The following is a 23,497-nucleotide window of genomic DNA, read 5'->3' on the forward strand; positions in this document are numbered from 1 at the left end:
AAGGGTCAGGAAGCCATTCAAGAGAGTGGTTTCCTGGGCACCTAGTTTACAAAGTGTTTCAAGGAAGGAGTCTTCCGCTCCGTCAAATGCTGCAGATAGGCCAAGTAAGATGAGGACGGAGAAGTGACTGTGCTGTTTAGCAAAGTGGAGGACACGGGTGGTGTTGGCAAGGACAGTTTTAATGGAGAGGTAGATAATGAAAGCCTGACTAAAGAGGTGGAAAGGAATGGGCAACAGCAGTCAAATCTCTCTAGGAGTTGGGCTGTAAAGTGAAGCAGAAATGGCAGGACAGCTAGATGGGAAGTGGCCACTTGTAAAATTTTTCATTTTTAAAAGTTTTGTTTTTTTTAATTAATTTAAAAAAAGATTTTATTTATTTATTTTACAGGAGAGAGAGCGAGCTAGCGCACAAGCAGGGGGAATGGCAGACAGAGGGAGAGGGAGAAGCAGGCTCCTGGCTGGGCAGAAGTCTGATGTGGGATCAGTCCCAGGACCCTGGGATTGTCACCTGAGCAGAAGGCAGATGCTTAACCAGCTGAGCCACGCAAGCGCCCCTAGTCACTTTTTTTTAATAGCAGAAATTAAAATATGGTGTTATACCGATGGGAATAATACAGGGAGGGTGATAGGAGAAAATTGGAATTTCTAGGGCAGTATCTTAAAAAAAAATGAGGAGGGTAGGATTCAGTGTACAGTTGACAAAATCGGTCTTAATAGGCAGTTTATGCAGTCACAGGAGGGAGACAAAGTAAATGAGACATGAAAATGTGAGTTTAGGGGCGCCTGGGTGGCTCAGTGGGTTAAAGCCTCTGCCTTCATTCAGGTCATGATCCCAGGATTCTGGGATGGAGCCCCGCGTCGGGCTCTCTGCTCAGCGGGGAGCCTGCTTCCTCCTTCTCTCTCTTTGCCTGACTCTCAGCCTACTTGTAATCTCTGCCTGTCAAATAAATAAATAAAATCTTAAAAAAAAAGAAAAAAGAAAATGTGAGTTTACTGATCCCCACAATTTTCTTAATGAAATCGGAAGCAAAGTCATTAGGCAAGAGAAAGGATGGAGAAGAAAGTGATGGGGTTTGATGAGAAGGGAAATATGACATAATTGTTTGGGATAATGGGTGGGGCCAGCTGAAGGATAGCACTTAAAGCCTAGCTGAGCAGGCAGTGGCGAGCTCCGTTTCTGTGAGAGATTAGTCCCTCTGGGCGCTCGGTAGTCTGCGTCCGTTTCCTTGGAAACGGAGGCGAGGGACTGGTCTTTCTGGGAAGTTTCAGTGGCCTAGGTTACCACGCGGTCCACGTTGTGACAAGAAAGTCAGAGAAGCGGAGTAATAAGTATCGCAAGAGACCAGGGCTCCACGGACTCACTACTCTTCTTCCACTTCACCCAATGGCGCACGTCTTTCCCAAGTAGGTGTAAGAACCAAAGGGTGGTGGAGTGCGCATGCGTGCCCCCCTGTGCTCCATATCGGCCTTCTTCTCTTTTGGCCCCGCCCCTTCCCCGCCCACGTCTCCCTAGCTCCGCCTCTCCCTCGCGCTACCGCAGTTCCCGCTTGGTTGCTCCGGTTCCTAGTGGACCATGGTCTCTGTGGAGACTCCACGCCTGTTTCACGTTTGCTGCTCACAGTCCCAGGGGTTGGGAATGATGGAAGTTCTTTTCCGCCCCGAACTCTTTCCAGACCCAGCCACTGTGGGATTCACTCTACAATCTACAACTTCCAGAATCTGGTGAGTCCGGGAGGGCCAGGGAGGAGATGAGGGCTTGCTGACTCTGGGTCTGCAGTCCACATGCCCCCATGGCCGTGACTGTTCCCGCTGATAGAATCTGGAGACCTGAATTCCAGGCTTACCTGTGTCACACATTGGCTGCAGGACCCACTATTTTCGCACCACCGTATCAGAGCGTGAGGGTGTATTATACTGCTCTCTTACTCATCTCTGATCGCTCCTCTGGTTTCCTCTTGGGTCTTTTCCATGCCTTGTGTTTAGTTCTTAGCACCTCACAGCCTGGATGTGCTTAGTAAATTATGGCTGGCTGATAAAACAAGTGATAGCTCACATTTATGGAGCACTTGCCACATGCTTTACAAATACCGCCTCTTGGAATTCTCACATCAATCTGTGGAGGTAGGTTTTATAATTAGATCTAGTTTACAGATGTGAAAATTGAGGCTTCGAGCTCAGAAGTTACTTGCTCAGTGTCACAGATATCTGTAAGGGGCAACGCTGGGATTTGGACACACTGGGCTGTGTGACTGATTGTGTTATATCTGGTAGGATTATGTTCCATGGCAGCGGTCCAAACAGAAATCCAAGTCACCTACTCTGCCTCCCATCCTACAAACCAGAGGCCACCAGAAGAGCAAAACGAAGACTTTGACTAGCGTCCTGCCAGGTGGGCAGAGGCACTTGAAGGTGGACATGGGAACTGGGGACAGGATAGAGTGTACGCCTTTGCCCTTTGGTGACATAAATTATATTAGAGTAGGCTAATTCTTGTGACAAACAATACCCAGGTTTCAGGTATTAGTACAGAAGCTTATTTCTCATTTATGTCAAAGTACATTTGCAGATCTGCAGGGATGGAAGTAATCTTTTCCACATGATCATTCAGGGATCCAGGCTGCTTCAACCTTGTGGCTGTGACAGTTTGGAAGGCCTTGAATTCCTCTGCTAAATACTTGTGCATTCAGCTGGTAGAAAGGGACGAGAGAGCGCATGCGCGCGTGTGCGTGCGTGAAAATACGGGTAATTTTTTGGGCAATTTTTTTTTTTCAGGGCCTAGACTTGAGGTGACACATACCACTCCCACTCTTATTCAAGTGGGCATAACTAGTCATATGACCACCCTTAACCACAAGGGAAGATGGGAAATGTTGTCCTGCTGTGTGTCCAAGAAGAAAAGAGAGGAAAAGAAAACAGGGTTTGGTCCACTTAGGATAATCTCTGCCACATCGTTGTCATGCTATCCAGGGGAGTTCTCAGACCCTTGACTGAGGCAGACACAGGTTTTCATCTTGACTCTGCCATTTACTATCTTGGGAAAGCCATTCTTCTCTCTGAGCTTTAGTTTTCCCACTTGTAATATGAGGACCTGACAAGATTGTCGCAAGAATTGTTGCTCTCAACCTCATCAGACCCAACATTCCTTTCAATAACAAATACTTTGTAATATTCCTTTAGTATAGATAATATAACCTACCTATGTATATAATTTAAAAAACTTAAAATAATGCCCTAAGGTAAAGTAAAGGAAAAGGAAAAGGAAAAGGAAAGCTACTTATAGTTAAGTAATGTATATTTCAGTATGTAAGTGCCCGGGATGAGCTCTACTGGAAGTTATGTCAAAGTAGTCAGAAGCTTACTCACAGATGTGGAGTCATGGTGAACGTAACCATTGCAAACGCAGACTGTCACGTGGTGTTATATCAGGGACTCAAATAACTAGAGGGATTTTTTTTTTTAAAGATTTTATTTATTTATTTGACAGACAGAGATCACAAGCAGGCAGAGAGGCAGGCAGAGAGAAAGGGAGAAGCAGGCTTCCTGCCGAGCAGAGAGCCCGATGCAGGGGGGTCAATCTCAGGATCCTGAGATCATGACCTAAGCCGAAGGCAGAGGCTTTAACCCACTGAGCCACCCAGGCGCCCCAGAGGGTGTTTCAATGAGGTCATGATTTCCAAAGTGGGACCCATCTCTTGGTAAAGTTCTGAACAAAACAAAGTACAACCTTCCCTTGATTGTAGCTGCTTTCTTGGAAAATTTAGCATTACTGTAAAATCCTGCAAAATATCCTTTCTGTTTATACGTGAAAGAGAGTCAGGTTCCGGGATCAGATCATTATAAATAAGTTTTTTTTTTTTTAAAGATTTCATTTATTTATGACAGACAGACAGAGATCACAAGTAGGCACATAGGCAGGCAGGGGGGGGGTGGGGGAAGCAGGCTCCCTGCTGAGAAGAGAGCTCGATGCAGGGCTTGATCCCGGGACCTTGAGACCATGACCTGAGCTGAAGGCAGAGGCTTAACCCACTGAGCCAACCAGGTGCCTTTTTTTTTTTTTTTTTTAAATTTATTTGACAGACAGAGATCACAAGTAGGCAGAGAGGCAGGCAGAGAGAGAGGAAGGAAAGCAGGCTCCCCGCTGAGCAGAGAGCCCGATGCGGGGCTCAATCCCAGGACCCTGGGTTTATGACCTGAGCCGAAAGCAGAGGCTTTAACCCACTGAGCCACCCAGGCACCCCCCCCCCCTTTTTTTTTAAAGAGTCAGGGGAGAGGCAGAGCGAGCCTGAGCATGAGCCGTGGGGGAGGGGCAGAGGGAGAGGGAAAAGCAGACTCCCCACTGAGCAGGAAGCTGATCCAGCACTCGGATCCCAGGACCCTGGATCATGACCTGAGCCGAAGGCAGATGCTTAATTGACTGAGCCACCCAGGTGCCCTGGGAGAGAGAGAATCTTAAGCGGGTTCCACACCCAGCATGGAGGTTGACAGGGGGCTCCATCTCAAAACCCCAAGATCATGACCTGGGCCGAAATCAGGAGTCAGACACTTAACAAATTGAACCACCCAGACGCCCCTCCAGAATGCACAATCTTTTAATTTTTATTTTATTTTAAATTTGTTTGAGAAAGAGAGAGTGAGAGAGCATGAGGGGTTGGGAACAAAGGGAGAGGGAGAGAGAGAATCTTAAGCAAGCTCCATGCTCAGCATGGAGCCCGATGCAGGGTCTGATCCCATGACACCGAGACCATGACCTGAGCCAAAATCAAGAGTCATATGCTCACCCGACTGAGCCACCCAAGAGCCCCGCCAGGATGCACAGTTTTAACCATGTATTAGTGGGGAGCGTATGGGCGCTGGAGAAACATGGACCTGAGTTGGTATTCCAGTTTCCCTTCTTGCTCTCCTATCTAGGTTGCTTGTCACAGCCCCAGTCTGCAAGGATTCCTGCCTTTATACAAGTGAAAGTGTCTGTGTAAATTATAATGATGAAAAGAGCTACTGCTGGCTCAGGACCCATGTTGTGTTGTGGAGTCATTATTCTTTCCTTCCTTCATTTAGCAGCATCCATTTGCTGAGAACCCATGTGCCCAGCAATGGGCTGAATGTTGTTGACTCATAGTGAAGGAGACAGATTGGGTTTCTAGTCATGTAGAGTTCACGGTCCCAACCTCAAACTGTAACTACACAAGAGACAGATTGGGTTTCTAGCTGTGTAGAGTTCATGGTCCCAACCTCAAACTGTAACTACACAAAACTTTAAGAACACTTGAGACAAATAGATAGAAGGAGGTCATCATTTCATTCATTCCTTATGACCTGGGAGATGATCTCATCACCATTTTACAGATGAAGAAATTGAAGCTTAGGTTGGTAACATGTCTTATGCAAAGTCATGGCCTTGAGGGCAGCTTTTGTGTATTAACATAGGTAAATCAACTGATTCCACCAAGATGGGGTAGCCCCATTCCTTCTTGGTGATCCCTTTTACAACTAAAAAAAGCCCTGACTGAACACAGAGAACGTAGAGGACTCTGAAGACTGGCCTTCATGCTACATCTCAAGAGGGGACTGTCTGAAGTAGGATCCTGAGTGTTATTTAGAACATCAAGGATTCAGTAGAAACCACTTGTCATACCAAGAATAAGGAAAATCACAACATGAGTGAGAAAAGACAGACACCAACATCAAGATGAATTAGGTAGAATGATATGACTGTTTTTATTTGCAGATGACACACCCATCTAGTAGAGAATCTTTAAAAATCTACTAAATTTAAGAGAAACTGGAATTAATAAGTGAGTTCATCAAGGTTGCAGAATACAAGTATACAAAAATCAATCACATTTTAAAAACGTATTTATTTAGAGAGCGTGAACGCAAGCTGGGGGAGGAGCAGAGGGAGAGGGAGAGAGAGAATCACAAGCAGGCTTCATGCACCCATCATGGAGCCCCACGCAGGGCTTGATCTCATGACTCGGAGATCATGACCTGAGCTGGAACCAAGAGTCAGATGCTTAACCAACTGAGCCACCCAGGTGCCCCAATCACATTTCTATGAACTAACAACGATTAAATTTAAAATTAAAAAATGTATCTATAATCTAAATAAATGAAATATTTTTAAAAGATTTTATTTGTTGGGGTGCCTGGGTGGCTCAGTTGTTACGTGTCTGCCTTCGGCTCAGTGCATGATCCCAGGGTCCTGGGATTGAGCCCTGAATCAGACACCCTGCTTGGCTGGAAGCCTGCTTCTCCCTCTCTCACTCCCCTGCTTGTGTTCCTTCTCTTGCTGTGTCTCTGTCAAATAAATAAATAAAATCTTAAAAAAAAAAAAAGATTTCATTTTTTTCAAGTAACCTCCACAGCCAATGGGTTCAAACTCACAACCCTGAGATGGAGAGTTGTATACTTCACCGACTGAGCCAGCCGGGTGCCCCAGGAAATGAAATATTTAGATTTAAACTTAAAGCTACTACTCTATGCTGAGAATTACATAATGTAAATGAAAGAAATCAAAGAAGACCTAAATAAAAGGAGAGACAAACTATGTTTATGATTAGAACATTCAGTATAGTAAAGATGACAGTTCTCCCCAATTTTATTTATATGTTTGATGTAATACCTGTCAAAATCCCAGCATGGTGTTTTGTAAATTGACAGGTTTATTCTAAAATTTATATAGAAAAGCAAGGCCCTGGAATAGATATACTATTTTGAAAAAGAAGAATAATGTGGGAAGAATCACTTTATCTGATACTAAGGTATATTATTAAAGCCAAAGTATTCAAGATAGCATAATATTGGCAGAGAGATAGACACATAGATCAATGGGGCAGGCTAGAGAAACCAGAAATAGAGCCACACAAGTATGCCCAGCTGATTTGGACAAGGGTGTGAAAACAGGCCAGCAGAGGAAAGGAAAGCCTTTTCCACAAATGGTGCTAGAGCACCATTTCTTGGACATCCACAGGCCAGAAAAAGAACCTTGACTTAAGTTCAAATATAAATGTAAAATGAAATAAAGATTAAACGTTAAATGCCATACTGGAAAACTTTTAGAGGAAAACAAAGGAGAAAATTATATTTGGGACCCCTGGCCCCATGAAGTGCCCTTAGACTTTCTACCAACACCTTGATCCATAAAATAAAAATGAAATAAGTGGATATGTTGGATGTCATCAAAATTAAACACTAATTCTGTGAAAGACTCTTAAGAGGATGAAAAGACAAGCTACAGACTTGGAGAAAATTTTGCAAATCACCTCTGACAAATGACTGCTATGCAGAACATATGGAGAACTCTCAAAACTCATATTGAATTGAATTGAAAAGCAATTCAGTTAGGAAATGGGCAAAAGAGGAGCCACCTGGGTGTCTCAGTTGGTTAAGGGTCCTGCTCTTGATTTGGGCTCAGGTCATGATCTCAGGGTAATGGGATGGAGTCCAATGTCAGGCTCCATGCTCAGTGGTGGGCTGGCTGGGGATTCTCTCTCTCCCTCTCCCTCTACCCCTCCCTCTCACTTACTCACTCACGCCTGCTCTTTCTCTGAAATAAATAAATAAATAAATCTTAAAAAAAAAAAAGAAAGAAAATGGGCAAAAGATATGAAGGGACGTTTCACCGAAGAGGATCTCCAGATGGTAAATAAGTACGCGAAAAGATACTCAACATCATTATCCATTAGGGATATGCAAATTAAGCCATAATGTGTTTTCCCTACCTACCTATCAGAATGGCTAAAATGAAAAATGGTGATAACTCCAAATGTTGGCAAAGAGGAGAAACTGGACCGTGCATGCATTGCTGGTGGGAATGTAAAATAGTGTAGCTGCTCTGGGAAAAAGTGTGATAGTTCTTTTTTTCAGAGAGAGATTGTGAGCATGAGGGTTGAGGGGAATGGGCAGAGGGAGAGGGAGAGAGAGCATCCAAAACTGACTCTAACACGGGACCCTGACATGGGGCTTGATCTCATGACTCTGAGACCATGATCTGAGCTAAAATCAGGAGTCAGATACTTAACTGACTGAGCCACCCAGGTGCCACCATATGAGAGTTTCTAATGAAACTAACATGTAATTCTCCTCATACTGCAACACTTGCACTCTTGGGCATCTATTCCAGTGAAATGAAAACTTCTGGTCACACAAAAATCATTGCATGAATGCTTTGTAGCAGCCTTATTCATAATACTCCCAAACTGGAAGCAATCCATACCATGGAATACCATCCATTAATTAAAAGAAAGACCTATTGATACAGTCAATAGCTTGGATGAATCCACAGGATTTTGCTGAGCAAGAAAAACCAATCTCGGAAGTTATATACTCTATGATTTCATGTATACAGCATTCCAGGAATGACAAAATTCCAGAAATGGAGAGCAGATTAGTGATTGCCAGGGGTTTGAGACAAAGGTGGGCAGAGCATGGTCAGGGGAGGGAAGAAAGTATAGCTATAAACGGCAGCATGAGGGACGCTTGGGATAATGGAAATGTTTTGTATCTTGTCTGTCTTGATGTCAATATCATGGTTCTGATATTGTAGTTAGTTTTGCAAAATGCTACCATTCAGAGACTGGGTTAAAGACACATAGGATTTCTCTGTAGTCTTTCTTTAAAAAAATTTTTTTTAGTTTAAATTCTAGTTAGTTAACGTACAGTGCAATAATCATTTTTTCAGGAATAGAATTCAGTGATTCAACTCTGTATTATTTCTTAAAACTGCATGTACTTGAACTTATCCCAAAATACTAAGTTTAATTAAAAAGAAGATAAATCAGGGTTACTACTACTAATGAAAATAAATAGTCATTAAAGCTACAAATCTCCCTAAGTATTCAAGTTCAACTTACTAATCTTATAATTTTTATGAACACTTCTAAGGGGGATTTTGGAACTTCGCTAATTAGGTTCCCGCAATCCTTTTAGGCCACATTTTAAAATTTAATATATTCATTTTTCATTTTCAAGTAGTTCACTTGTCTGATTCACAAAGACCATTGAGCGTTTGATAATTCTCGTAATCTAATAAATAAACATCAAGACATGGGTAATCTATGTCCTCTTAAAACTTTTGGTAACCTATACACATTTAATAAAAATGTCTTAAACCTTAAAACAAATCTAAATCAAAATCTCATTTAAATTAGAACCACAAGATTATTCTATTAATCATTTCATCTTTTAAACAATGCAATTAAATACCCGACATATACAGATAATTCACAACTGTAACACAAGATTATTTTATTTTGCTTCATCACTTCAATAGTTAATAGTAAAAATTTCCAGGGTTTGCTGTATTAATTCATTAGAGAAATCATATTTTCTGAGAAGTACTGTGTTGCCCTTGGAGGGGGGGATTTTGGTGGACATTGAGAATGTGGCCTTAGCATTCAAGATGATTTGGGTGATTTGTCTCAGGCTGATGCCTGAGAGGAATCTGGGGTTCTGAGAACATGCCCCCCAATGCCTTATGCTGATTGGAACTATTTCTATATGGTCTTTATCTGGCGGGACCACAGGTTTTATAGGTGTTTCCGTCAGGTAGGAATTTTGCACAGCTCTTGTACCTTTGTGAGGGGCTGTGGTCCTGATGCCAAGCCTCAGGTCATCAGTAATGACAGTGACAGCTAGGAATGCATATTCCTCACTGAGTCTGTGTTGGGCACTGCTCTGAACACTTGAAGGTATAGTGACATCTTATTTAATCTTAGGGACAGCCCTATGAGACAGGTGTGATGATGACTCCTGTTTTATAGGTGGGAAACACTGAGGGACAGAGAGGTCAGGCTACCAACCCAAGCACACATGGCCAGTAGAAAGTGGAGCTTGCATTGGAACCCAGGCTGTCTGGCTCATTAGTTCTTGCCCTTAACCCCTGCTGCATCTGACCTTGCTACCTGCCAGGTTGGTGGGAGAGACTGTGGGCACCTGGCCAGCTTCTGTTGCTTCCCCTCTCCTCCCCTCTGTCCATACCCATAGTCATGTGGAAGTCCCCTGTGCAGAGTGGGGCCTGGGAGCTGATTGACAGATGTGAGTCCCATGCTCTGCCTCACTGTCACATATTAGAAGGTCAAGAGTGGGTGGGGCTGGTGCCCAGGGCCATCTCCTAGATGGTGCCTTCCCTGGGACCCGCCCTCAGGCCTGCCTGTACCCTCACTCCCTCTCTGCTCTTTCCCATGCCCTAGGGTTACATTCCAAGCCCACCACGTCTATGACAAGTCAGCTGAGGAATCCACAAGAAAAGTACAGTGGGAGGTTGGACTCCGGGAAGACACAGAAGAAAATCCGGCTATTGAGGGTATGAGCAGCCTCCCCATAGGCATTGGAGCCGTGGTAGGGACAGAGGGTCAGGGGGATGGTGATTGCAAACACGCACAGACCATTTTGCAGTGCTGCACTTGACTCATTTCCTTTCCAGCAGTGCCATGAGCATGCTTATCATCACCCCCATTTTACAGATGGGAAACTGAGGTGCAGGGAGATCACGGACTTCTATCAAGTCGTGTGGTTAGAAAAATGGCAGTACCAGGGATCAAAGCTGGTTAAGCAAGGTGTTTGCCTTTGTGTTGAAGACTAGGAAGATGATCAGAATCGCTCTTCTGTTTCGCTGCATTAGGAACACAGTCTGGTGGCTTGCTTGTTTAAAAATTTCCAGTAAATTAACCTTTCATGGAATACAGAGCAGCTCAAGGCACAGCTCAGAAGCTCACTATTACATTTTTCCCATCATCTGATACAGCTTTAGATAATTAGTGTTCTCACCATCTATTGCTTTTTTATGGCTTCTGAACAATGTTTTAAAATGTTTGAAATGACTAAAAGAGGAGGAGTCTTTTGTGTCCTTAGCAGAAAGTAGAATACTAAATACTATAAATGCTACAAAATACTGGCAAAGAATTCGTACTTTCTTCAAGAAGGTTTTTAAGAGCTCAGTGAACAATGACTACTATATAAAGAAATAGGGAAGAATATATTCGCTTTGAAACCTTTTCTTCCCTTTAACCTTTAATTTTGCAGAGTGGTTCAGAGGCAGCCCAGAGTTCTTAAAGGAGGAATTCCTATCTCTGGTGTTATTTTTATCCTGACTTTAGAACTTGGACAATTTGGCTCTGAAGCCTGGGCTCCCAAACAGTTCCTAATGTTGTCTCTTGTGATTATTCATTCATTTAATTGATTTATTGAATGTCTACTATGTGCCAGGCCCTGGCATATAGTATCTAAGTGCGGACATTCACCAGTGATATGGCCTCTGACCTTAGAGAGCTCACATTCGACTTTGAGAGACAGACAATAAACAAGACAAATAAGTATATAACATGTGCCACGAAATGAAGAATGTAAAGCAATGCACAGCAATGAAGTATAAAGGTAAGGTCAGGAAGAGTGGCCGTGACCATCTGAGACAGAGTGGTCAGAGAGGCTGCTTAAATGGTGACATCTGAGGAACGAATGTTCCAGACATAGGAACCGCAAGTGCAGAGGTCCTGAGGTTGATGTGGCTAGAGCAGGTGATGAAGGAAACCTGGTGGGTGTGAGGGTATGGGTGATGACTTATTTGCAACTCTGTAGTCCGTAATTAGGCTTTGTGTTTCTATGCTGAGCAAGACAGGAAGACCCTGGAGGATTCTGAGTAGAGTAGAGAGACATGATATGACCTAGGTTTTCACAGGAGTCCTTGGGCTGTTGCTGCTGCTGTGTGGAGAATGGACCGTGGAGACAAGGGGGAAACAAGAAGGGAGCAGAAATTACTCTGTTGATTTGCTCTCAGAAATGGAACAGGATCCTGACTCTGCCCCTCAATCACCAGCCATTTAATTTGTTCAATCTACAATTCTTGAGAGAGTGCCTCCTATGTGCCGGGCACCATGCCAGGTGTTGGGGACACAGCTGTGAACATGGCACTCAGAATCTGTGTGCTTATGGAGCTTACACTATAATGGGGAGACGTATAATAAATGAATTTTAAAAACCCAAAGAATAGTTTATAGCCATCAGTTTATTCAGCCCATACTTATGGAGCTCCAGGCACCATCCTATGTGCTGTGTCCTACAACTGTGATGGAACAGCCAGTTCCCTGCCCCCCCCCACCCCCCCGCCCCCGCCCCCCTGGCTGTGCCTTTTGAGTGGGAGAGACAGTTACAAAATAAGAAAAAAAAGAAAATAAGATAATAAGAAAAACATATAATCCCAACTGGGGTTAAGGGTCAGGAAGGAAACAAAGTCGGGTTTCTGCACTAAATCTTGTGCTCAGGGATGATCCATTTCTAGAGCAGAGGTCATTAATTATATAGCTTCTCCAAATCCCCTGGGAATGGGGTCTGTGCTAAGGATACACATTTCTTTTCTTTTCTTTTTTTTTTTAAGATTTTATTTATTTATTTGACAGACACAGTGAGAGAGGGAACATAAGCAGGGGGTAGTGGGAGAGGGAGAAGCAGGCTTCCAATGGAGCAGGGAGCCTGATGGGGCGTTCCATCCCAGGACCCCAGGGTCATAACCTGAACTGAAGGCAGATGCTTAATGATTGAGCCACCCAGGCGCCCCAAGGATACACATTCCTGATGCCAGCCCCCGCGATGTCTGCTGGGTGGGCTTCTGTGAAACGGGGCCAAGATTGGTGCCAAGTGAGGTCGTGCATGTGACCTGCTGAGCAGAGTGTCAGGCCCATACATAATAAACAGTCTGTATGTTTGCAGGGTTACTCGTTATTGTATGAGGAATGCGGGAGTTGGGGGCCAGGAAGGGGTAGCTTCTCGTGAGGGACAGAGAAACAAGGAAGAACAGGAATAAGACAGAGAGTGCAAAGGCGCAGCAGACCTGGAGGCCTAGAGCCTGTGGGCACGGTTATCACGGTTATCACCACTTCCTGCGGGCAACCTGAGGGTGCCAGGCGCAGCCACTCCGTGTCTTGACTGTGAACATTATCTCATTTGTTTTTCCCAGCAATGCTAGTTTCCTAACCTTTAGAATGAGTACAGCAGGGACGCCTGGGTGGCTCAGTGGGTTAAGCACCTGCCTTCAGCTCAGCTCATGATTTCAGGGTCCGGGTATGAGTCCTGCTCAAGCCCCTTGCTCAGCCGGGAGCCTGCTTCTCTCTCTGCCTGTTGCTCTCCCTACGTGTGTGTGCTCTCTCTCTATAAATACACTTAAAAAAAAAAATAGAATGAAGATAGCAGAGTTCTGGGGGGTGGTTAACTCGTTTGCCCATGTTCCCTGAGGGAGTAAGCGGCAGAACTGGTATTTGAACCGAGGTTCAACCATGCCTTGCGCTTTGAGGCCGCTCACTTCCTTCTCTTGATGTGGTGGAGAGCCAGACATCGGGAGTCAAGAGTCCGGCTTTCCAGTTCCGGTGCCATACCTTCTGGCTGTGTGACTTTAGGCAAGTCACTTAACGTATCTGAGCCTCCATTTATCAATAAAATAAGAGTCAGTAGACAGGGCCTTTGAATGAACCAATATCACCTTCTGAGTGCCCAGTGAAGCCCAGTACCCAACACATAGCTGTTATTATTGTAGCTTTTGTTTACCTGCTGGAGGTGATCTTAGCAAACCCCTTAAGCTTTCAGCGCCTCCTTGTTTCTGCGGGGAAATGCGGGCAACGAGAGAGCGAGTACTCATTTAGCTCAGCCGTCTCTGATGAACATCGGTAGCGACTATCATCCACTTGGCTTCCCCGCTTTTTCCAGACCTGACCCATCACTTCCGCCCCTTTCTTACCTACCTGAGGTGTTTTCTATTTTTATTACTACTGTTACTACTATTTTTTATTGATTCTAAGAAGCCATTGGTAATAAGGTGCAGCTTTATCTTGTTTCCAACGAACAAATTTTGTCAGATCGTGACATGCCACCCGTTGTAAGAGGCGTCCACCTCTGAGGTGTAAAAATCAGGGAAAATGGGCGTTTCAGAATGGATTAAAGAGTTGGGGGGGGGGGGCTGCGTGGGGCGGACTCTGTCCCGCAGACAATGGGGCTGCATTTACCAGTCGAGACCACAAGGGGGCGGGCGTGCGGCGGGAGGGAAATGGTCCCTAAGCTCCGGGCCGCAGCGCGCAGCACCGCCTCCCATCCTTGCCCTCCCCTCCGCCTGCAGGCGTTGCTCAGGAACAGGCGAACCACGCTGCAGGAGCTCTCCAGCCATGAGGTCTTTCTCACCAAGCTCAACCTGGAGCTGATCAAGGACATCCAGGACATGGAAGACAGCTCGGCCCTGAAAGTGCGCACGATGCTGCAGGAGCAGGACATCCTCCAGGTGAGGTCCCACCCGCACCTTCCCCAGCCTTGGCCTCCGCCCCCTGCACCTCGGTCCTGCCCGCGGCACCGCCCCCTTGAGCCTTCGGGCGCCCTCTCCTGGCTTCTCCAGGCCCTTTGCACAAGCTGCTTCCTTCCTCTGGAAGATGAATCTCTCCCACTCTTCGCCCCACCTAGCTGGGCTTTGGAACTATACCAAGATGGGGGTTCTCACTCCAAAGCCAGCATTTATTAGCTGGGAGAATTCGAGTTAACCTCTGAGCTCTGTAAAATAGAGCACAAAGCACCTACCCTAGAGGGGTGTTGTACTTGGCACACAACAGGTGTAGCTATGCCGACCACTCCCATTCCTACTCACACAGGGTTGTACATATCCATATAATCCCTTACCACAACCCCGTGGGGTGGGCATTATTATCTTTATTTTATATAGGAAAAAATGGAAACAGAGGGGCCGGGTGACTTACTCAAGGTCACCTTCAAGCTCACTCATCTAGCAAGGGTCGACACTTGACTTGAACACAGTACATCTGGCACCAGGATCTGGCTTCCTTCCCGCAAGCTGTGATTGTCACCCTCAGCCACTGGTGGTGCTTATGGTCTGGGCGGGGGGAACCACTTTTTCGAGAACCTGGGTGGCATCCTCTGCCTCCTCTGGGAGAGGCTTGGGAAAGCTGCTGGAGGAGAGTGCAAAGTTCACAGGGGACCCAGGAGCTCGGGCTGGAGGAGAGGCGGAGGAAATGGTCTCATAGAGCAGTAATGCCCTCTGGCTGCCGTCTGCCCAGGGAGAAGAGGGACTGAGCTCACCGGAGCCTGGGAGATGAAGAGAAAACTCGGTGTTGGGGACTTAGTCTGCTCAGGTGGCCTTACCAAAGCACCAGAGACCAGGTGACTTACACAGAGAAATTTCTCCTAGTTCTGGATGCTGGAAGTTCAAGATCAAGGCGCTGGCAAGTCCGAGATCAATGTCCAGTGAGGAAGCCTCTGTCGTTGGGGATACAGATAGCTGCCTTCTCTTTGGGTCCTCACGTGGCCTTTTCTCTGTGCTCACATGGAAAGGCTCTGGAGTCTCTTCCTTTTTTTAATAAGTACACTGCTCTTATCGGATTCTGCACCCTTTAGACCTCATTTAACCTTTTACCTCCTTAAAGGCCCTGTCTGCACACACAGCCCTATTGGGGGTTAGGGCTTCAACATATGAGTTTGGGGGAGTACACAGTTCAGTCTATCACACAGGCCAAGGACTGCAGAGTCATTCAGCCCAAGGGAACTTAGAATATTCTCCAAATTTAGATAAAATCATTGTTGATCTTCTGGCATTGATCCATTAGTATATTTTTTGTTCATCCTGAGTGCTCCCTGTGGGCTCTTGGGAAACAGGGATCAGTGGGACACGTTGTCTACATCAAGCTGTCATTCTAGTGGGGTCCAGGCAGTTAGAAAGCCATTTGTGTACTGTCGTGGGGACAGGGGTTCTGGGGAGCTGAGAGGGGCCTCTCACCCAGACATGGGTGGGAGATCAGGAAGGCTTCCTGAAGAAGGTGATGCCGTTGAAACGGGGAGAAGTAGGTGTTACCTGGTAGAGAGCAGGAAAGTGTTCCAGGCAGAGGAACTGGGTGCTCAAGGCCTGTGGAGAGAGGGGGCGTGGCCAACTCAAGGGGCCACATGTTGGCCTAAGCCAGTGCAGTCAGGGCCTTGTCAGCCAAGGTTAGGAGTTCAGACCGTATTTACAGGGCAGAGGGGAGCCCCTGGAGGGTTTTAAATAGGAGAGGGATGAGGTCAGCTTTAAAAAAATTTTTTTTTTATTTTTAAAGAAAGCTCATCCTGACTGCGGCATGGAGCAAAGATCAGAGGAGGACCAGTTAGGGGTAGCTGTGGTACTATTTGAGGCAGGAGATGAAGAGAACTTGAATAAGACAGTGGCAGTGAGGGTGGAGAGAAGGACATGGTTGTGAGAGCTGTTGAGGGTTAAATCCGTTGCACTTGGTGACATTTTGAAGGAGGAGGGAGCGGGGACCACTGCACGGGTTTGGGCCGGTGCCTGGGTGTGTGGTAGAGTCCTCGGCTGGGGTGGATGGTAGGAGAGGGCCCAGTTTGGAGCGGCTGGGCTGGTCTCCGGTCAGGTTGCTGGGTCTAGGACTGTTTTTGGATCTGGGGACTCCCTGGAGGAAATGCCGAGTCGCCTGAGGGGGGACCAGGCTTTGGTAGCGCCAGAAGAGGTGGTGGGGCAAGCTGACCCCGCCATTCCCACAGACTGTCGTGGACATCTTGGAGTACTCGAACAAGAAGAAGCTGCAGAAACTCAAGTGTGAACTTAAGGAGTGGGAGGAGAAGGAGGAGTCCAAGATGAAGTGTAAGTATTCCCGGCATGAATTCCTTCATCCTCTCCCTGGCTTTGGGGAGGTCAGCAGAGCCTTCATCTCGCACCTACCTTTTGGAAGACAGTAGGCCCAGCATCCCCTACCTTAGGCACGGAATTGCTAAGATGCAGAGCTAACAGCTTACTTCTGGAGCAGTGAGCCCTGAGCACTTCAGGCCCCCCGAGGGTTCAGATGTACGGGCACACTCTCAGTCATGGCAACTACCTGTGAGGCAGGGACTGTTTGCCCATTTTACAGATGAGAAAGCTAAAGCTAAAAGAAGTACAGTAGCGTGCCATAGATCATAGCAGCTGCGAGCCAGGATCCAGCCCCAGCCTGCCTCTGCTTCCTGCCGTCTCTCTGGGAGTCAGTGGCTCAGCCAGGTCTCAGGTCTTCTGGCTTCCATAGCACTGACCTTGAGCTTGAGCTTGTGCTTTCTTTCTGGAGTAGACTGGGAGCCCTCTGGCGGGGGTGGTGTGTCAGCCAACCTCAGACCTTGGGGCCACCACCCATGGAGGGCATCAGTACAGACATGATCTTTTTTTTTTTTTTTTTAAAGATTTTATTTATTTATTTGACAGACAGATCACAAGTAGGCAGAGAGGCAGGCAGAGAGAGAGTAAGGGAAGCAGGCTCCCCGCTGAGCAGAGAGCCAGATGCGGGGCTCTGTCCTAGGACCCTGGGTTCATGACCTGAGCTGATGGCAGAGGCTTTAACCCACTGAGCCACCCAGGCACCCCCAGACATGGTCTTAATGGTCATTTCACGGGAGTCAGTGTCACCCCATCTCCCTGGGCTTGTTGCGGGGGAAACTTGTGCAGGAGGAGACGGAGGTCCAAGGAGGGACAGTCTTGGTGAGTGCCACAGAGTAAGTCAGCGGCAGAACTGGGACTCATCTAGGGATCAAGCCCTGGTTTAGTTCTCTTTCCTACCCAGTGTTGCCTCTTCTCCTTCGGGGGTAAAAGACTCTAGGGACTTAGCCTTGTGGGAGCTTGCTTCCACCAGATCCCAGTCCATTGGCCAAGGAGAGCTTTGCCTCCTGGATGTCCTGGGAGGGGTCCCTGAGAGACTGCCTCCTGTCCCTCCTGCCCTCTGCAGCCCTGGCACAGCAGGTGGAACAGCTGAATGCCAAGATTGAGAAGACCTACAAGGAAGTGAGCTTCCTGAGCACGTACATGGACCATGAGTATCCTGTCAAGTTGGTCCAGATCGCCAGCCTTGTGCGTCAACTGCAGCAGATAAAGGACAACCAGCAGGTAGGGGAGCCCCTGGCCCCGCCCTGCCGGACTACACTGGAAGCAGGGCCGTGGCCCACACCTTCCCGCTGGCCCCTAGGATGAGCTGGATGACCTTGGTGAGATGCGCAGAATGGTCCTGCAGTCTTTGTCTAATCAGATTCAGAAGAAGAAGAAAAAGCTTCTGCAAGCTCTGGTGGTGGTGAGTGGCCAGACGTGGTGGTGGGTGTCCAGGTCCTGCCCCAGCCCTGCTTCCTTTCCCGTCCTCTGCCTCCAGGCTCCCTGCACTCACCCCCTCCCACCCCAACTGGAATCTACCAGGCCCTGCCTCCCCGGAAGAGGCACCTGGGGGCCAGATCTCCTCTCCCTCCGCAGAAAAGCCAGCAGCCCCATCAGGAAGCTCTTCTGCAGAAGACCCGGGACAACCAGGACCTGCTGAAGTACATGGACAAGTTCCGAGAAGTGAGTGGGCACGGAAGGGGACGACCCCTCTGTGAGGGAGCAGAAGGGTGGGTAGGCCCCAGGACCTGTGTGAGTCAGGCTTGTCCTGACCTGGTGCTCAGGAGGCCTCTGGCTCTGGTGTCAGCCTCTCGCCCAGCTAGCGCCATATTATTCCTCTGACAAGGAGGTTAGTGCAGGCCCAGGCCTTGCCTCACTAACCAGCATCACCGGCGATGACCCACTAGCAACATCACCAAGCATCCTGTGCTCACCCATCATTTTACTGTCATAACCCCCTCCTATCTTCACCACTTAATTCTCGCCACTGACCATCACTCACTAGCCGAGTTAATGAACTTCACCATCACTGCCCCTCACCCCACATTCATTTTCATTATCACCCTCCATCTGCTGTCAGCATGAGTGGCCTTCACCGTATCTGCCAGCCCCCATTCGTTCTCATCACTGGGTACTGCCCCTCCCTGCTTTGCCACCTCTCTCCATGCTCCATGACCTCCGCGCCTCATTCAGGACCATCAGACATTGGCTCTTACTTGCGAGCAGCCCTCCAGAGTCCAGGAGGCCCCTGTGGCCAAGCCGTGCCATTTCCCTAGATGGCCTTCCTCCTCATTCGGGTGGCCCCATTCTTCCTTTGTTGGGGGACGCTGGGCTCCTCACTCTCCCCTGCTGTGCTTCTCCCCTCAGTTTATCAACCAGTTTGAGGAGGAAATACCCATACTGAAGGCCGAGGTGGAGCAGCTCCACGTGCAGGTCCAGGAGCCCCGAGAGATCGTTTTTGCAGACGTCCTGCTTCGGAGACCCAAGTATGGGATCTTTCTTTTGCAGCTGCTGCTTAAACCCACCATGCTGGGCCCTCGAAGAGGCTCTCTGTCCCCAGGAAAGGCAGCCTGGTGGAGAAGGCAGACCCCCGGATAGAGGGTGCAGGGCCACCCGGGTCTCCTTGGCTCTGCTGCTAACCACGTGGCAGAAGTGACCTTTCCCGTCTCTGGGCCTTCGTGTCCCATTCGTACGCAGGAAGCTGGGTTATATAAACTTTGTGGACTCTTCAGGTTCTCAGATTCCATGTTTCCTCCAAGTGGGTATACCCCTAAGCTCTCAGGGTGTTTAGGAAGGTGGAATTGAATAGGGTGTTTGGCTCCAGGGAAGATGGGCCTGGAAGGCACTCTGTGAGGAGAGAAGGATGTCTTCTCCGCCTGGCAGACTCCCAGGCCCCAGAGGAAGAACTAACTTCCTTCCAAAGCCAGTTCTCCACCTACCTTTCTTGGATCAGGCGGAGCCTGGGGTTCCCATGAGGCCAGGCCTCATGTGATGGTTCACAGGACCTGGGGCACCTCGTGCAGAGCCCTCAAGTCGATGATTGAACTCAGAAGACTGATACCGGCTACAGATGGAAATTTCGGCATTGTCAGTATAGAGATGCTTTTTCTTTTTTGCCATTATTTTGGGAAATTTCAAATATGCAGACAGTAGAGAGAATGTTCTGGTGGACACTAAGTTGCCCGTGTAGATTATGAGTTGTTCTATTTTTGTCATATTGGGTTCATCTTCATTCCTTCGCTTTTTCTCGTGAAATACCGTCCATTGCAGACATCCTGACATTTCGTGCCTGAATAGCTCATTGAGGGTCAGGAGAGTATGGAAGCCACGAGAATGGATGAGAGAATTGGGACGAGGTTGGGGGCAGGGTGTCATCCTCTGGCCCCCTAAATGTGCTGGTCCCTGTGATTGAGGCTGTTCTCACTCCTTGTATGGAAAGAAGGACACCTGTCAGTGACGGAGCTTAGTCCACCTGCCAGAGATCGAGGTTCGAATTATTCCCTCCCTGTTTGAGCAATGAGGAAACTGAGGCCGCTCTGGGCTTGGGCACATAGTGAGTGCTTGTCACATACATGCCAACCAAAGGAGTGGGGCTCTGGGGGAAGTTGGAAGCTCAAGGTGACACACAGCCAGGTGTCCAAGCCGGCCATTCTGACCACAAAGACAGTGCTGGGCGTGAGAGGCTGCGTGTTTCAGAGCCTGCTCCCTCTTGACCCCAGACCTCTGGAGGGGAACATTCATTATGCCAGACCCATTCCTCTTATTTTTGGTGTGTGTGCACATCTCCACGTGCACACACAAGAGATCGTATTTGCAGACGTCCTGCTTCGGAGACCCAAGTATGGGATCTTTTTTTTTTTTGCAGCTGCTGCTTAAACCCACTGCTGCACAGTCACTGGTGTTTGGGATGGGGCTCCCCAGCTGAGTACAGTGTTCTGAGAGCTGGCTGCCCCCGAGGCCGTGCTCTCCCACGCTTCAACTCTGGCGCCCCTGCCTGACCTCCCGTACCCTCTTTGCTCTTCCCTACCAGGTGCACCCCAGACATGGACGTCATCCTCAACATCCCCGTGGAAGAGCTGCTGCCCTTCTAGATGCCGGGGCCAGGGGCCAGCCTTCCCTCCCTGCTCTTTTTCCTATACCTGGAGCCTTGACTTATCGTCTTCCCTGAGCGCATGCCCACGTCCAGAGCCTGGTCTCCTGTTCCTCCCTTCCTTCCTTCCCCGCCTCCCTTTCTCTCTCTTTTCCTTCCTTCTTTCCTTCCATCCTTCCTTTCTTCCTTCCTCCCTCCCCGGCTCCTTCCACCTTTCCTCTTTTCTTTCTGGTTTGCACTGCTGCTTGGGCCAGTTGGGTACTCCCAGTCAAGTCTGCCATTCCTTTTTACCAATAAAGCCGGCCTTCCATTTGCTCTTTTGCTTGGAGATTTCCAGCTAGGCCTTGAGTAGATGTGGTAGGAATGGACTATGGTCTTAAGATAAGGGGTGGTTAGGGTGCCTGAGTGGCTCAGTCGCTTAAGCGTCTACCGTCAGCTTGGGTCATGTTCCCAGGGTCCTGGGATTGAGTCTCTGCATCGGGCTTTCTGCTTGGTGATAAGCCTGCTTCTCCGTCTGCCTCTCTCTCTCTCTGTGTGTGTGTGTGTCTCTCATGAATAAATAAAATCTTAAAAAAAAAAAAAGATAAGGGGTGGCTAACTGCGCCGACTGTGTCTGGGGCACAGGACTTCTCGAGAAGAGCCGAGTGAGCCCCTCTCCGAACTGGCTCCGGGCTGCGCTGTCCCTGGTGCGATGGAAGCCCAGCTTCCCTCCTAATTTGTGCTCAGACCTGTTGAGGCCAGTGCCAGGGCAGAGGGGAGACTCCGGAGTTGGTGTCCCTGGAAACTTGCTGGGTTTTCCTCGCTGATGGCCATCTCTCTTCTGGTCCAGCTGTCTGTCTGTCCAGGGCCTGCACCCCAGCCGTGCGTGGACGTGAACACACGCTCGTATTCAGGTGGAGTTAGGCACAGCCCCCCACCCTGTGCTGACTTGGAGCTGTGCTGCCTGGCCCCCCCTTCAAGCGAGGACAGCTGCTGCAGTCCCTGGGAGTGCCGTGGGAATGTGTCCTTCGGCAGTCAGACCCTTCAGGGTTTGTCTCGGCTGCAGAGAGCCCCTCACCCAAGATCAGTCCCCTCCCACGTCCATGACGGCTCCGTGTGCAAATGCCAATGGCTAAGCCATCCTGGCCTCACCTGGAATGACTCTGAAGACCTCTTCTGGCTCCAGCATTCCCTGTCGGGTCTGCTGAAGCTGTCCCTGGGCCTGCATGACAGCTCATTTCTTCCTCTGCTGAGTTCTGCCTGTTTCTCCCTCCCTGGGTTCCCAGGGACTCAGTAATTGACACCCTGTGCTTTGCACTTGGCCTCAGAACCACTTCCCCAGGGACCCAGGATCCTGCAAGGCCTCAGATGCTCTGACTGCTCACCAATCCACCTGGCGTCCGGAGAGACTCACAGGTTACAGGACACCTGACCAAATTGTCCTACACAAAAAAGGGCTCAGGGAAATCAATGTTCTAGGTGAAGCAAGGGTCTCTCCAGAAATCAAGTGACAGCACCAAGGACCTGGTTTCTGTTTCTTTACTTTGTTCCAAGGTGTTCTCTTCCTGAGGATGAGCCTCCTGTGGTCGTGGTGTGTCTCCCAGCCTCTCCTCGGGGGTTGTACCTCCTGGTTCGGGTACTGCTGGAAAGAGGGTCTCTGTCCCAGAATTTTCAGCCCAAGTCTTCATATTCAGTGTGATGGGCCTGGCTTATATCGCCTGGCCACCTTGAACTAGTCCAGGCACTGAAGAGTGCCTCCTAGTTTGGTCTAGGTCACATGAACTACCCTGAGAGCAGGGTCAGGGTGGCTGGGGTGAAGCACATGACCTAGGTTAAGCCAGTAGGCACCTTTAGAACCGAATGGATTGCAAAACAGAAATGGACAATTTAAAAAAAAAGATTTTATTTATTTATTTGACAGTGATCACAAGTAGGCAGAGAGGCAGGCAGAGAGAGAGGGGGAAGCAGGCTCCCTGCGGAACAGAGAGCCCGATGTGGGGCTTGATCCCAGGACCCTGAGATCATGACCTGAGCCGAAGGCAGAGGCTTTAGCCCACTAAGCCACCCAGGCGCCCCGAAATGGAAAATTTTTAAAAAAGATATTATTATTTCTAAGTTATATTTTAAATTTTAAAAAAAAATTATTATTATTATTTTTAAAGATTTTATTTATTTATTTGACAGAGATCACAAGTAGGCAGAGAGGCAGGCAGGCAGAGAGAGAGGAGAAAGCATGCTCCCTGCTGAGCAGAAAGCCCAATGCAGGGCTCGATCCCAGGACCCTGAGATCATGACCTGAGCAGAAGGCAGAGGCTTTAACCCGCTGAGCCACCCAGGCGCCCCTAAAAAAATTATTATTTTGTTTAGAGAGGGAGGGGCAGGGGGCAGAAGGAGAGGGAGAGAGAATCTTAAGCAGGGTCCCTGCCCAGCATGGAGCCTGATGTGGGGCTTCATCTCACGACCCTGAGATCCCAACCTGAGCTGAAATCAAGAGTCAGATGCTTCACTGACAGTCACTCAGGTGCCCCTAAAGATTTCATTTTTAAGTAATTTTCACACCCAGCGTGGCACTCGAATCTGTAGCCCTGAGATCAAGAGTCTCATTGATGGAGCCAGCCAGCACCCCAGAAATGAACAGTTTTGAACACAACAGGAGCAAAAACTTAGCTAGCACTTAGGACCCTATGCTTTTCTTATAGTCAGTAAGCCTCACAAGGTCAGCCCTCTGAGGTAGGGATCATAAGCATTTCCATCTTACAGATAAAACCAGTCCATGAAGCGGCAAAGTGATCTTCTGAAGT

At 48.2% G+C, this 23,497-nt stretch overlaps 1 protein-coding gene across 4 annotated transcripts; it reads left to right on the top strand.

Annotated features, from left to right (window-relative positions):
- The first annotated feature begins 1,211 nt into the window (after positions 1-1,211).
- Positions 1,212-21,031, top strand: C7H20orf96 (chromosome 7 C20orf96 homolog). Of its 4 annotated transcripts, XM_059407939.1 has the most exons (11): positions 1,212-1,404; positions 1,674-1,722; positions 2,272-2,389; positions 10,188-10,300; positions 14,096-14,254; positions 16,507-16,606; positions 17,712-17,869; positions 17,949-18,050; positions 18,224-18,310; positions 18,995-19,113; positions 20,658-21,031. In XM_059407939.1, exons 1-11 carry the CDS (start codon positions 1,385-1,387, stop codon positions 20,716-20,718), a joined length of 1,086 nt encoding a protein of 361 aa, XP_059263922.1. In that variant the 5' UTR covers positions 1,212-1,384; the 3' UTR covers positions 20,719-21,031. The 4 variants fall into 4 exon arrangements, with proteins under 4 accessions (XP_059263922.1, XP_059263923.1, XP_059263924.1 ...); XM_059407940.1 differs by lacking the exon at positions 18,995-19,113; XM_059407941.1 differs by lacking the exon at positions 2,272-2,389 and having other exon boundaries at positions 1,215-1,404.
- Positions 21,032-23,497: the final 2,466 nt, after the last annotated feature.

The sequence above is a fragment of the Mustela nigripes genome, chromosome 7 (genome assembly GCF_022355385.1).
Source record: "Mustela nigripes isolate SB6536 chromosome 7, MUSNIG.SB6536, whole genome shotgun sequence".
Lineage (NCBI taxonomy): Eukaryota > Metazoa > Chordata > Mammalia > Carnivora > Mustelidae > Mustela > Mustela nigripes.

What these genes read in the sequence shown, in the direction of transcription:
- C7H20orf96 (XM_059407939.1), top strand. Translation starts at nt 1,385, where the DNA reads ATGGCGCACGTCTTTCCCAA. An exon ending in TTCTGCAAGCTCTGGTGGTG is followed by an intron (nt 18,051 to 18,223) that starts GTGAGTGGCCAG and finishes CTCCCTCCGCAG; the next exon opens with AAAAGCCAGCAGCCCCATCA. An exon ending in ACATGGACAAGTTCCGAGAA is followed by an intron (nt 18,311 to 18,994) that starts GTGAGTGGGCAC and finishes TTCTCCCCTCAG; the next exon opens with TTTATCAACCAGTTTGAGGA.